The sequence below is a fragment of the Natator depressus genome, chromosome 3, assembly GCF_965152275.1.
Source record: "Natator depressus isolate rNatDep1 chromosome 3, rNatDep2.hap1, whole genome shotgun sequence".
Taxonomy (NCBI): domain Eukaryota; kingdom Metazoa; phylum Chordata; order Testudines; family Cheloniidae; genus Natator; species Natator depressus.
This window is the reverse complement of record NC_134236.1, coordinates 75,702,034-75,713,709: the sequence shown is the minus strand read 5'-3', so window position 1 is coordinate 75,713,709 and position 11,676 is coordinate 75,702,034. Positions and strand designations below refer to the sequence as shown.

The 11,676-nt window shown below is 46.9% G+C and overlaps 1 protein-coding gene across 1 annotated transcript; it reads right to left on the bottom strand.

Moving 5' to 3' along the window:
* Positions 1–6,048: 6,048 nt before the first annotated feature.
* Positions 6,049–11,598, bottom strand: POU3F2 (POU class 3 homeobox 2). Its single transcript, XM_074948139.1, has one exon. It carries the CDS (start codon positions 11,596–11,598, stop codon positions 10,195–10,197), a length of 1,404 nt encoding a protein of 467 aa, XP_074804240.1. The 3' UTR covers positions 6,049–10,194.
* Positions 11,599–11,676: the final 78 nt, after the last annotated feature.

The following is an 11,676-nucleotide window of genomic DNA, read 5'->3' as shown; positions in this document are numbered from 1 at the left end:
GGGGCTCTGTGACCTCGCTGGCTCGCCCTGCCTTGGCGGGTGTGTGTGTGTGGGGGGGGGGGGGGCAGTTCCTTCGCCCTTCCTTCCACCCACTGGGGTTAAGTTTCATGACTCTAGCCCGGCTGCAGCCACTGGCCAGGCCTAGGCTTGCCCGGAGCTTAGCCAAACGGACACGGGCCCATCGAGGGTTTTGCTCAGATTTGAGCAGGCGAGAAGAGGCAGCGCCAACGCGCCAATTGCAGCTGTGGCCGCTGTGGGGCGCCCAAGATCCACTTTCTGACCTCCCTGCTGCCGGGAAAGAAATCCCCCCGAACAGATGCACCGGGCAGGGGCTGAAGGGGAGGGGGGAGCTTTATTGTCTAATACACTCGCGGGGGACACTTTGTTACATAACAGAGCCACCGAGGGGGGAGGGGACAGCGTGGCACAATACACTCTCCGGGAAAGGATAAATCCGGGGCCGCTCCGGCTACAGCAGAGCGCCTTAATGGCCGAAGGGCACGGACCGTCCCTTGGAAACACCTCCGGCAGCCCCGGCTCCAAATGCTGCGAGTCTCTCGGGGAAGGGGGAAGCAGACTCTCCCCCACCGCCTTCCTAGGACTGAACCCCCAGGGGTGCCTGCCCCGCCCCAACTCCCAGCAGCAGCCGCCTGGCTCGCGCAGGGCGCTCTCCCTCCCTCTCCCCCGCCCCGGGGATCCTCCCTGCCTGCAGCCGAGTCCCCTGAAGCAGCTTTGCAAGCTCCCGACCGCGGCGGGGGGGCTCTGAAGGGTCTGGCTGGCCGGGGAGGCATCGCCTGGGCTAAAGAGCCGAGCAGCCAGGCTTTCAATGCGGGGCGGAGCAGCCGGGTCCGCTCGGGGCTCTGGACTCTCCAGCCCCCGGCAGCCCGGTGCAAAGGCGGAGACGCGCTCCCCCCAGCTCCCGGCACCAGCAGCAGAGGAGCCGGTTTCACCCGCGCCACCGGCTTGGGGGCGGCGGTTTTAAGGAACCTCAGCAGCCGCGGGGTCATTGGGAACAGGCTCTTTGAGGTTCTCCTCTTTGTGCGGCGTTTCTTAGGGCCGGGCACTCGGGAAAGGGTTATGGACGGGGCTTCAGAGCCCGGCTAATCCTAGTGTAAATGTAAGCAGGCTAGGCCGGAGAGTCCACTATGGAACGCCACAATTTCCTTCCACATCTGGACGGCTACGAATTCACTGGCCGTTCCCCCCTATGTATATGTACCAAACCACAGCAAGGAGGGGAAAGCCACCAATAAAAGCGGCGTGTTTCTTATTCAGAAGTAGCCAGTCTCTGTTTCTGCAAACGGAGCGGGAGGCGAGTTGCATCCAAATTGCTCGCTTTGTAGTATCCTCATTTTCAGGGCCTCGCAGATAAACACCAAAGGTAAAAACAAAAAGTCTATTGGATCAATAGGCAAGATGGTTATTTAGATAACGAATTAATCCCCCTGCTGGACTTGCGATGCTCAACTTTGAACCCCTTCCCATTCTTAAAAAAAAAAAGTGTTTAAAGAAAAAAGTCTCCAACGGGATTAAGGGTTTAATTACAATTCCCTATCGAAGTAACGTGTTTGATGAACTGATCTTATCAGTTAATAGTAACATTAATTTAAAGCTTATGAAATGGATTTCCAGAAAATATACTCCAGATAGCTTTTTAAAAAGTAAATGCTACGATCATTATACGCCAAAGCACTGAGGAACGGGAGCCCGCATTGCACTGTATGGGCTACAAGGAATTATTGATGATAGTTCGAAATCTAGCGTTTAAAATATATCTGTATGGTTCGGGCAAAAAAAAAAAATCTATCCGAAAAAATGGAAGCTCTTTCAAGTTGGGGGAACAGATCAAAGTTGCCGCTCACCGAGGTTGATAATGTTCATTATACTTTTCGCCCGCACTATAGTCAAGAGAAAAATAAAGTAATTGGAACATGCATCAACAGTTTCCCATGATATAAGAGTTAAAAGAAGTAACAGAACTAATCACTGTCTCCTCAAATCAAGTAGAAAACATTTCAATGCACTAATTAGAGTAATTAGAATAATAAGACTGCCTATATGTGGTAAGACAATGTGTACAAACAACTTTATTTAATGTATACTGGTAATCAGCGATGCGTGCGTGCTTGAATGCTTAGTGCGATAAAACTAACCCCCGTCCGCCCAAACAATCAAATACAAATTAGTTTAATGATTGTGCCTGCTTGAATGTCTTAGAAATCCACAGGCAGAGGGAAATAAATAGCACCATCCTTGTTTGTATGTCTCCCCTACTGACCAAGGAGCTGATGCCTCCATGGACTTGGCAATGAATGACTGCAGACATGAATGAACCAAGGAGGGAAAGAGAATTAATGAATGACTCAGGCAGCCTAAGACAAGCCCTAACTTTCATAAGAGTCTCTTGCAAGTTCTGGGGTGAGGGAGAGAGGGCATTTTACAAACAGTTTTGCAGCGTGGCCTCTGCCCGAGTTTCTCCCCTTAAACACTAAAGCCAGAACTGCCACCCTTTTAGAACTAGCCAAGAAATCTCTACCGCAAGCCACTGGCAGCAGACCTACGGCCTGGCATCCTTTTAATACGCTCCTGATCGGCTTTTTTAATTTGTTTTAAATATCGTTGTTCCAGTCATACGGGCTGTCTGACCACCTCCTTTTGCCAGTGACCTCTCTACATTACTCAAACGCGCCTACAATGCTGATGATAACTCTCGCAAACACTAGTTGGGATAAGATGCAGTTGCTTTGGTTAAATTCTGCTATTCTAACGGTCAGCTATGCCCCTGAAATCCTTGGGGGACACAGCAGAGTCGTAGCGGAGACTTATAGAGCAGACAAATTGCATGCACAATATGTTAGTCTAACTTCATTTTGTATTCGCCTGATTACTTGCCCGCGTATCCGGAATGGGGTACAAACAGCGTCGCAGAGTAAGGACATTTTCCTTCCCCCTTTAGGTTTCATGAAGAATAAGGTCAAATTTAGCTGGCCGAGCTGGGTCAGGGTCCTACGTTTGAGTTGTGAAACGGGTCTATTTTAGCGTGTTTTCCATTTGTAAATTGATTTTTATATTTGATTTTCCTTTCCCGGTCTGGCGTGTGGGCCGCTGTCAGCTACTGTTGTTTGCATCCTGCTTAAAAGCTCTTTGGCACACCCAGCAGAAATGATCAGGAGCATCCCATTGTGTTTTACCGCAGTTTCGTTCGGGGTTTAAAGTCAGCACGATGGCTGCTCCAAAGCGCCTAATAACTGCGATCACCTTTCCGCTCATTCCCCTCCCCGCCCCCCCGGGTAGTTTATTTTGAACAAAGGGTACACATTTCCCCCAACAAGGATTTTAGGAGATCTCGCTCCTTTTGGCAGCCCACTGCAAAACTGTCTCCACCCTCATTCAGTGTAGCCCGCAGAATTCTACATTTTTGTCCCCGTATGGACTCGATTTACCGCCCCCCTCCCCCAAAGGGGAAACGGGACTAGCCTGTGCCATAATATTGGCAGCGAAAATCCGTTGCTATCGAGAGACTCCTGCAAATCTGTAGGCACAACATCTCCGATGGGTTTACAGGGTGTGGTATAGGCTCAACTTTATGGGCTGCATATGGCATAGCCAATCCCCCAGTGTTTGAAGCGCTGTATGAAAGCTGGGCACAACTGGGAGTTTATAAGACAAGGGTTAATAGACGCTTATGTTTATCTTTATGGACTTTGTAGCTCTCGAAAAGGGACTTTTAACTTAGGCTAAACTATTTTATTAAAATCCACGCAAAACAATTTTGACTATTTTTACCGCCATGGTAACTTTTTTAATGAGAGGCATACATTGGGAAGGAGCTTGTGCTTTTCTCTTAATGCTTTCGAAACTATGATTACCCTCTCCCCTTCCCCCCCCCCCCCAACATGCTCTTCAAAGTACAACAAAGTGCATCAACTGCTAGGCTGAATGCTGCTGAGCTGTAATTTGATTGCTGTTGTTTAATACATTCGGAACATAATGGAGAGTCGACTGTAGTCTAGGGAGGCGAGCGTACAAATACTCGAACTTCCAAGTTATTGAACAGAACTTTGTAGGATTGTGCTTTTCCATTTACAGATTTAAAAAGGAACTTTTTCAAGAAAAAGGCGTTTCCTTCCAAAACAATGTAACCAAACACTTAACAGAGGCGTCCCCCCCGTCCCCCCTCCCCAAATATCGCTTTCGATTAGCAGGTTTCCGAGGGAGGGTAAAACTGCCTCCGAATTAAAACACTTAAAACACTCATTTAAAAATATCCCTAAAGAAAATTGTAGGCAACTTTTCCTCCTTTCCAGAATAGCACGGCATCACAATGCTTTAAAGGAGCCCCTCTCTTTTTAAAGGACGGGGGGAAATCTGTATTAGAAAAGGGAGCGGAGATTTGTTTATAACCGACAGTTGATTTTCATTTAAAATATTTGCGGTAAAATCTCAGTTCACCAGCTACATCCCCCCCAAACCAACATATTGTTCAGAGAGTCGGCTGCCAATGGGCACTTACGGCTCCCCCTTCTTTCTGTGGGAAAAAAAATCTGTGACATCTGCCTCTTTTGGGGGGTATTTATTTGGGTAATTCTAATGCGCTAACTTTCCATATTTTACACATACAGTTCATTCTGCTCTCAAGACGGGCTCACCATAATGGGCAGCTGTATAAAGATAATTTTCTCTCCCTACTAGAATGGAATATGCACGTTTTCCTTGAACACCAGAACAAAGAGCTATAAAAGCTCCGAAAGACGTGGGTGGAATAAACTTTAAGAAAGAGGTGGATTTCTGCTCCTCAGTTAATTGGTCTCTCTGTAGAGGATCTGTCCTTGATTTACAAATAACCCATTTTAATTATATCAAAAGCAAAAACGCCATGGACAGGAAAGAAAGAAAGCGACACAGGCTGCGACTGAATTTTTGTTGGGGGTTTCTTTGTTTTGGAGTTTACAGCTGTGTAAAATAAATGACAGAGTTAATTCAAAGAAAGTGAACTTTGTCGCTGTTAAAGCCAATCTGGTGGAGAAAGAAGAAACGAGCGTGCTAACATAAATGTGTGTGTACATAGCCACATATGGACATAGTTAGACCCTGATTTGCTCGCACGCGCATATGGCCTTGTAGATGTATAACCCATTTTAAATGAGTGTAATTTACATATTCACTTGTCACATGGGGCAAACAAAACGTAAACATAAAACTGCAACTTAAGAAAATAATAAAAATTCGGCAGAGCGAACCAGCTTTCGATTTTCTTAAAACACCAGGATAAAAGGAGGCATAAACTCCCCTTTTTAAAATCTAGCTTTTCTGCAGGTTCCTATTCGATTGGGTTTGGGCCGCAAAAATTGTGCTAGTCCACAGGATCTCCAACAACCGTACTGTAGCTCCTTTTTCTGTTTTATTTTTAAAATAAAGCTAAACTGAATATAGGGTTTGGTTTGTTTTAGTCTATCTATAGATCTCTTTATGAAAAAGAAATTCACGAGCAAGTACTGCAATAGCCTGGCCTTATCATATATATATCTACCAAGCCCCTCTTCTGCATTCCACCAAGGCTTCTGCAGCCAATTCGCTCGATATTGGACACTCTTTCTCGTTCTTTTTCTCTACAACTACCGCAGTTCTTCCCCTCAACCCCTTTCTTCGGTTAGTGCCTAGGACTCAGGCTGGATTTCTAAAGCCCCCCCCCCCCCCCCCAAACCAGAAGATCGAGGAATGAAATGAGAGCCGAGCCAAGCCATTCTCCACGCAGAAGTGAAACTTACTCCGCGGGGGTCTGGGTTGCAACCAAATATTTGGTGTTGCTACTCAGATAATATTGGCTGCTTCTCAGCTACTCGGTGCCTTAATAGAAACGGAAAATAAAAGGCCTTTATAATAATAATAATAATAATAATAATAAAAATCTAATTCTGCCTGCAGGCTTCGGCCTCCTTTAGAGGGAGTGAGCAGAGGAAATCGCATCTTGTTGTTGAGATCTGATCTATAAAGCAAGGTCTCTGATAGAAATCGGTGCTTCAACCCAGCTCTAAACCCCACATAGTGTTAAGGTGCTATATTTCCTCTAATCTGCAGGAAACTCTGCAGCCCTAGTAATTGTTTTTTGTAATTTTTGCTTAATTTACCAATAGCAAAATAATGATCCAAAGTTCCTAGTTTGCATGAATGGGGTGGGGTTTTTTTTTGTTTGTTTTGTTTTTTTTTGTTTGTTTTTTTTTTTTTGAGGGGGTGGTGGTAAAAGCTTGTTCATTGTGGCTAGAGGGGAAAAAGTCTTTGGAAAGATGCTCATCTCCTTCCAGTGCTACTCTACTCTGTGTTTAAAAAAATAGTCCAGTTATCAAACTCCGGTTAACCTGGAGCTGCTCAAACTAGAGGTGCAGGGGCTGGAGTGGGGAGGCAGACTGTTGCTCAGCTATGAAAGGCAGGTATCCATCAAAGTCACATCTTGTCCAGCTGCCACGTGATTGTTTCGAGTTAACCAGGGCCTGTTGTCAGAAGCAAATATTTCCTCCAAGTCCACCGAAATGTCCTGCAGAGGGCAGATGCTGCTTGTTTTCTGCAGACAGTTCTCTGGAATATTGACCTAGGACTTTAAATCCATACCCAGCTTAAACACTTTACCCATCAGCATGTCTGTGGCCACAAAACACCTCGCTCCCGAGCTACAGATAAGATCATTTAGCCGAATCTGTTTGGGACGAGTGTAGTATTGACTAGGAGTTAGAAAAGATGATGAAATCTAACACGCCTAGAAACTAGCGTTAAAAGGGGGATATTGTATTTATTAAACCGAGCAAACCAAAAAGGATTTTAACACATGAGCACGTGTTAACACTGCTCAGTTTGATTTCGCCCACCAGTAAGCCAGGCTCCAAAAGGGGCTCCTTTAGCATGAAGCTCTTTCACTTGAAAGTGACCAATTTGTTACAAACAGCGCAGCTGTATCTAACCGCCTCCCCCACGCGCCCGCCATCGCCATTACTAGACTACTTGTTACTTTTTTATACAGCATTGTTCCTCTATACGCTCTTCAGGGCCCCTGGAACCAACTAACACTTCGCTTTCTAAATCGATTCAAAATTCAGCTCGTTTTCCCAACCCAGAGAGACAGTGTACATGTCAACACTGGGCGTTCTCGGCGTGTGCATCCCCCCCAGAGGTCACTGGACAGCTCTTTTCTTTAAATCTAGTTGTTTTTAACAGGACTCCTTATAATTAAGCTCCGCCTTTGCTCTTAAATTAAGAGCTGACTAGAGAGGAGCAAATATTCGCCACCTCTCCCACATGCTTTCAACGAGAACGGGACTGCTGGCTTCGAAAGCAGAGCTCTTTAGAGAAGCAGCAAAAGAAGGACACTCCTACAATCATGGGATTCAATGCTTAAAAATATACTGCCCCGGTTAGATTTGGCAAGACAAACTGAGAACGGCCTCGTGTGCTAACCTAAAAGACTCTGGACGTTATAAACGGAGGACCTGTCGATATATCCAGAACACTTACTCCAAAATCCCATTAAGTACAAAGGAAGTACAACTCAGTATAGATACTAGAGCGTTCGCCTCCCTTCAGATTTTAAGAACTATGCAAATCAATGCTATCTTTAAAAACAAATTACAGATATTTCAATAAGTAGAACAAACTATGAAGGTATTGTGCATTTCTGTTTTATGTAGATAATAAAATATTACTTTAACATAAATATATAAGGATCTCTGCGTTTTTATTTTTCCCCACAAGCACATCCAAATGTACCAAAACAAAGTATTTTTAGAGACGGAAACAAAATAATAATTAAAAAAAATTACATCCCATATAGATTTTGTTTACCTACTCATTTAAAGCTACAGAAAAACAGTTTCCAGAACCTGTTTGCTTTAAAAGAAATAAATATACATTGAGGCAGGCCACTTAAAAATGATATGAAAATATTTCCCTGGGTAGCATTTAAAAAAAAAGAAACAAAGAAAAATAGACAAAGAAAACATTTAAACTATTTCTGCATTTCAAAGGACAAATATTAAACATATATACATAGTGGTAAGGTTTGCGTGGTAACTTTTTTATTATTATTATTTTAAGTAAACCTATTTAGAGTTAGAGGCTTTTTCACAAACATCCTCTGAACTCTGTTTTTCTGACCTTACCCACATATTAATGTGTCTGAAAGTTCATTTCCTCCCTTTACCACTGGATCTGCCCTGATCTGAATCTTTCACTGGGAGCGAGTCCTCAGCACTCTAAATAGCAAGCAGCTGCATACATCCCCCCCAAAAGCTCAGTGCCTGTACCATTATGACCATCGTTGGAAAAAACAGAATAAAGGCAAATAAATACGCCTAACAGAACTCGCCATTTGCTCACCAAGAACATAAGAGACAACCAAATGTGACAGGCGCTTAAAAAGCCAGTAAGAAACGTATTCTAAAGTCCTACCTATTGAATTCACTGTTGAGCTGATCGAGAGAATGTTTCACATGTTTTTCTCCATAATTGCCAAACACTCAGCTAAGCAAACTTTTCAGATTATGAAAAAGCTTTTTTTCCCTATGACAGCACCCTTTTGTGCTGATTACATAGTTCATGTGTGAATTTGTACTTAGCACAGTGTAAAGTCCCCCCCGCCCCGCCATCTCCTACACAGCCACTGTTTCAAGTTTTCTCGTCTGTACTCCCCTCCATAGCCTTTTGTGTTTGTGTTTTTGGAAAGTTAACCGTTTCCCATCGAGCTAATGTCAAGAAATGCACTTTAAAGCTATCGACGAAGGGGAGAAAAGAGGAATTGAAAATGGCATTTCCCCACTCCCTTTGGTTCCCCCTCCCCCAGTGAAAGAGACAAGGCTGCCCAACTTAAACTAGTCCTTTCGTGCAATGAATGGAGCAGCGAGTTGAGCAAAGGGCGTGGGGTTTTTATATATGAGCGGAAAAATAAATATGGGAAGTAAAGCAACAATAAATGCACTAGAGATATGCAGACAGAACCGTGTGCTAAGTGTTACGTATATATATGCAAGTTCTCCGTTCTTTCTGTTTATAGCTTTTTGTTGAAACTGCTCAATAAAACCAAGTTTAGAGGCTGACATCAGCACATATACTCCCGTGCTATGTAATTAGGAATAGTAAAAGCACACAGAGAACTTTACATATGGGGTGTCTGAAGTTAAATATCCCCTCCTCCCGGTTTTCTTCAAAGTGTCACTTTCTTTCTGTTGGAAAACTCTGGACATACATTTAACCTCCACAACATTTCCTCCGAGCGCTTTCACAACGGGCCTTCCTCCCTAAAATGAAGCAATTAGTCTCTATTCATTTTTCTTTTACTGTCCCCAACCCCGAAACACTGCCTGAAAATGAAGTTTACGTTATTGGTTTTCATTATTCTCTTCCAAACTGGACGCTTGCCTCTGAAGGCACGTCTTAAGCGTTTGTGAGAGTCAGATCTCTTGAAAGTGGAAGTTGTTTGTTTATATATATTTGCTATGGTAAATGGAGAAAATAAACATTACACATATGTAAGAAGACTTGTTTATAACAAAAGGTCACATATACACATTAAGAAAGCAAGGGCTATAACACAGTAACATTTTGTAGACTGGTCAATGGTTCCCTCACGCTCACCGTGGGAAATGCAAGTCATTTGCAACATCAAGGTCGGAAAAAAATGTATTTGTTAATGTAAACTTCAATTTTCTTGCAGTGCAAATTCAAACGGTTAAATACTGTCTACATCAAAAGGGATTTATTTTTTTATTCCTAATGGGGAGCCACATCAAATAAACACAGCAGCATGTGCCTATACTGAGCATCATTCCAAGATTAAAGCTGCCTTTGTGTTTAGCAGGGCTCAGAGTCGGTTCCATTCTTGTTTCGTAATTAATTGAGGGTTTTTTTGTAAAATTTTCTCTCAGTGCCTGACACTGTGCGTGTATCTGTCTGTCTCGCGTCTGTTTGTGTGTGATACTCACTCCACTCCATTGCATGGGCACTCGCCTGTAAAGATCAAAACACATCATTTCACCTGCTACCGTTTGCGGGATAGTCCAGTGCAGGTTTTTGTATGTGTGTGTCGTTGTTCTGTTTTTAAGATAGGAGAAAACGTTAAAAAAAAACAAAACAAAACAAAAAAACAATCAAAAGTTGGGGGAGTGGGAACGGGGGGGACGACAATTCCCCCCCGCCAACCCCCATGTGAGTTCACTGCACAGGCGTCTGCACCCCGTGGTGTGGTGGAGTGTCCCTACTTGCCCCATATACATCCTCGGCCCCGGGCAGAGTCCCTCCCGGGGGAGTCATGCGTTTCTCTTTCTGTCTCCTGTTACAAAACCACACTCGCACCACCTCTTTCTCCAGCTGTAGGCTGTCCGCCAGCGAGGTGATCTCCTGGGCAGAGGGCTTGGGGCACTTGAGGAAGTGGCTCTCCAGGGCGCCCTTGACGCTCACCTCGATGGAGGTGCGCTTTTTCCTCTTGCGCCCCTGGGCTGCGATCTTGTCTATGCTGGTCGGGCTGCCCGAGGACGAGTCCGCCTCCTCCAACCACTTGTTCAACAAAGGCTTCAGCTTGCACATGTTCTTGAAGCTCAGCTGCAGGGCCTCGAACCTGCAGATGGTGGTCTGCGAGAAGACGTTCCCGTACAGGGTGCCCAGGGCCAAGCCCACGTCCGCTTGGGTAAATCCCAGTTTGATCCGGCGCTGCTTGAACTGCTTGGCGAACTGCTCCAGGTCGTCCGAGGTCGGCGTGTCCTCGTCCGAGTGGGGGTCGTGGTGGCCCCCGCCGCCGCCGCCCCCGGGGTGCTGCTGGTGCGGAGGGTGCGGCTGCGGGTGCCCCCCGGGGTGCTCCCCGCCGTGGTGCTGCTGCTGCCCCTGCTGCTGCTGCTCATCGTGGGCATCCCTCAGGCCGTGGTGGTGCAAGCCCGGCTGGCCGGAGCCCAGCATCCCGTTGACCGTGAAGCCCGGCGGCTGGGAGTAGAGCAGCCCCGCTTGCCCCCCGTTGGAGGAGGCCATGCTGGGCGGCAGGTGAGCCGAGGCGCCCGTCCTCCATGCCCCGGCGGCGGCGTGGTGGCTGCCGGCGTGGTGCACCAGGTGGGGCGGTCTCCCCTGCTGCTGCTGCTGTTGCTGGTGCTGCTGGTGCTGCTGGAGCTCGTCCCCTCGGCCCCCGGGCTGCACCACCGAGGGCTTGATGTCCTGCTGGCCCAGGGGGCTGGTGGACCAGGGCGAGTCCCCGCCGCCGCCGCCTCCCCCGCCGTGGGACAGCGCCGTGATCCACTGGTGAGCGTGGCTGAGCGGGTGCCCGTTGCTCTGCAGCGTGTAGTCCGCCTGCACCAGCGTCTGTGCATCCCTGTAGCCGGCGCCCGGCTGCATGCTCCCCGGCGGCTCCGCATGCACCATGGAGGAGCTGGAGGTGAGCAGGCTGTAGTGGTTAGACGCTGTGGTCGCCATGACTCTCCGAGCCGGACTGATCGCTCTGGTTAAAGGAGCCGCGCATTTGACAGCTACTTTTTCGCCTCGGGCTCCTCTCTCCTCTCGCTCCCCCCCAAGTCCTCTTGGCAGAGCCCACTGCAAAGGCACGCGTCCCGGCTCCTCCCTCCCGCGCCCTCCCATTGGCTCCCACCGCTTTGATTTACGTGGAGACCTCTAGCAACCGGCTCCGGCGGAACCGCCGATTGGCCCCAGCCGCGG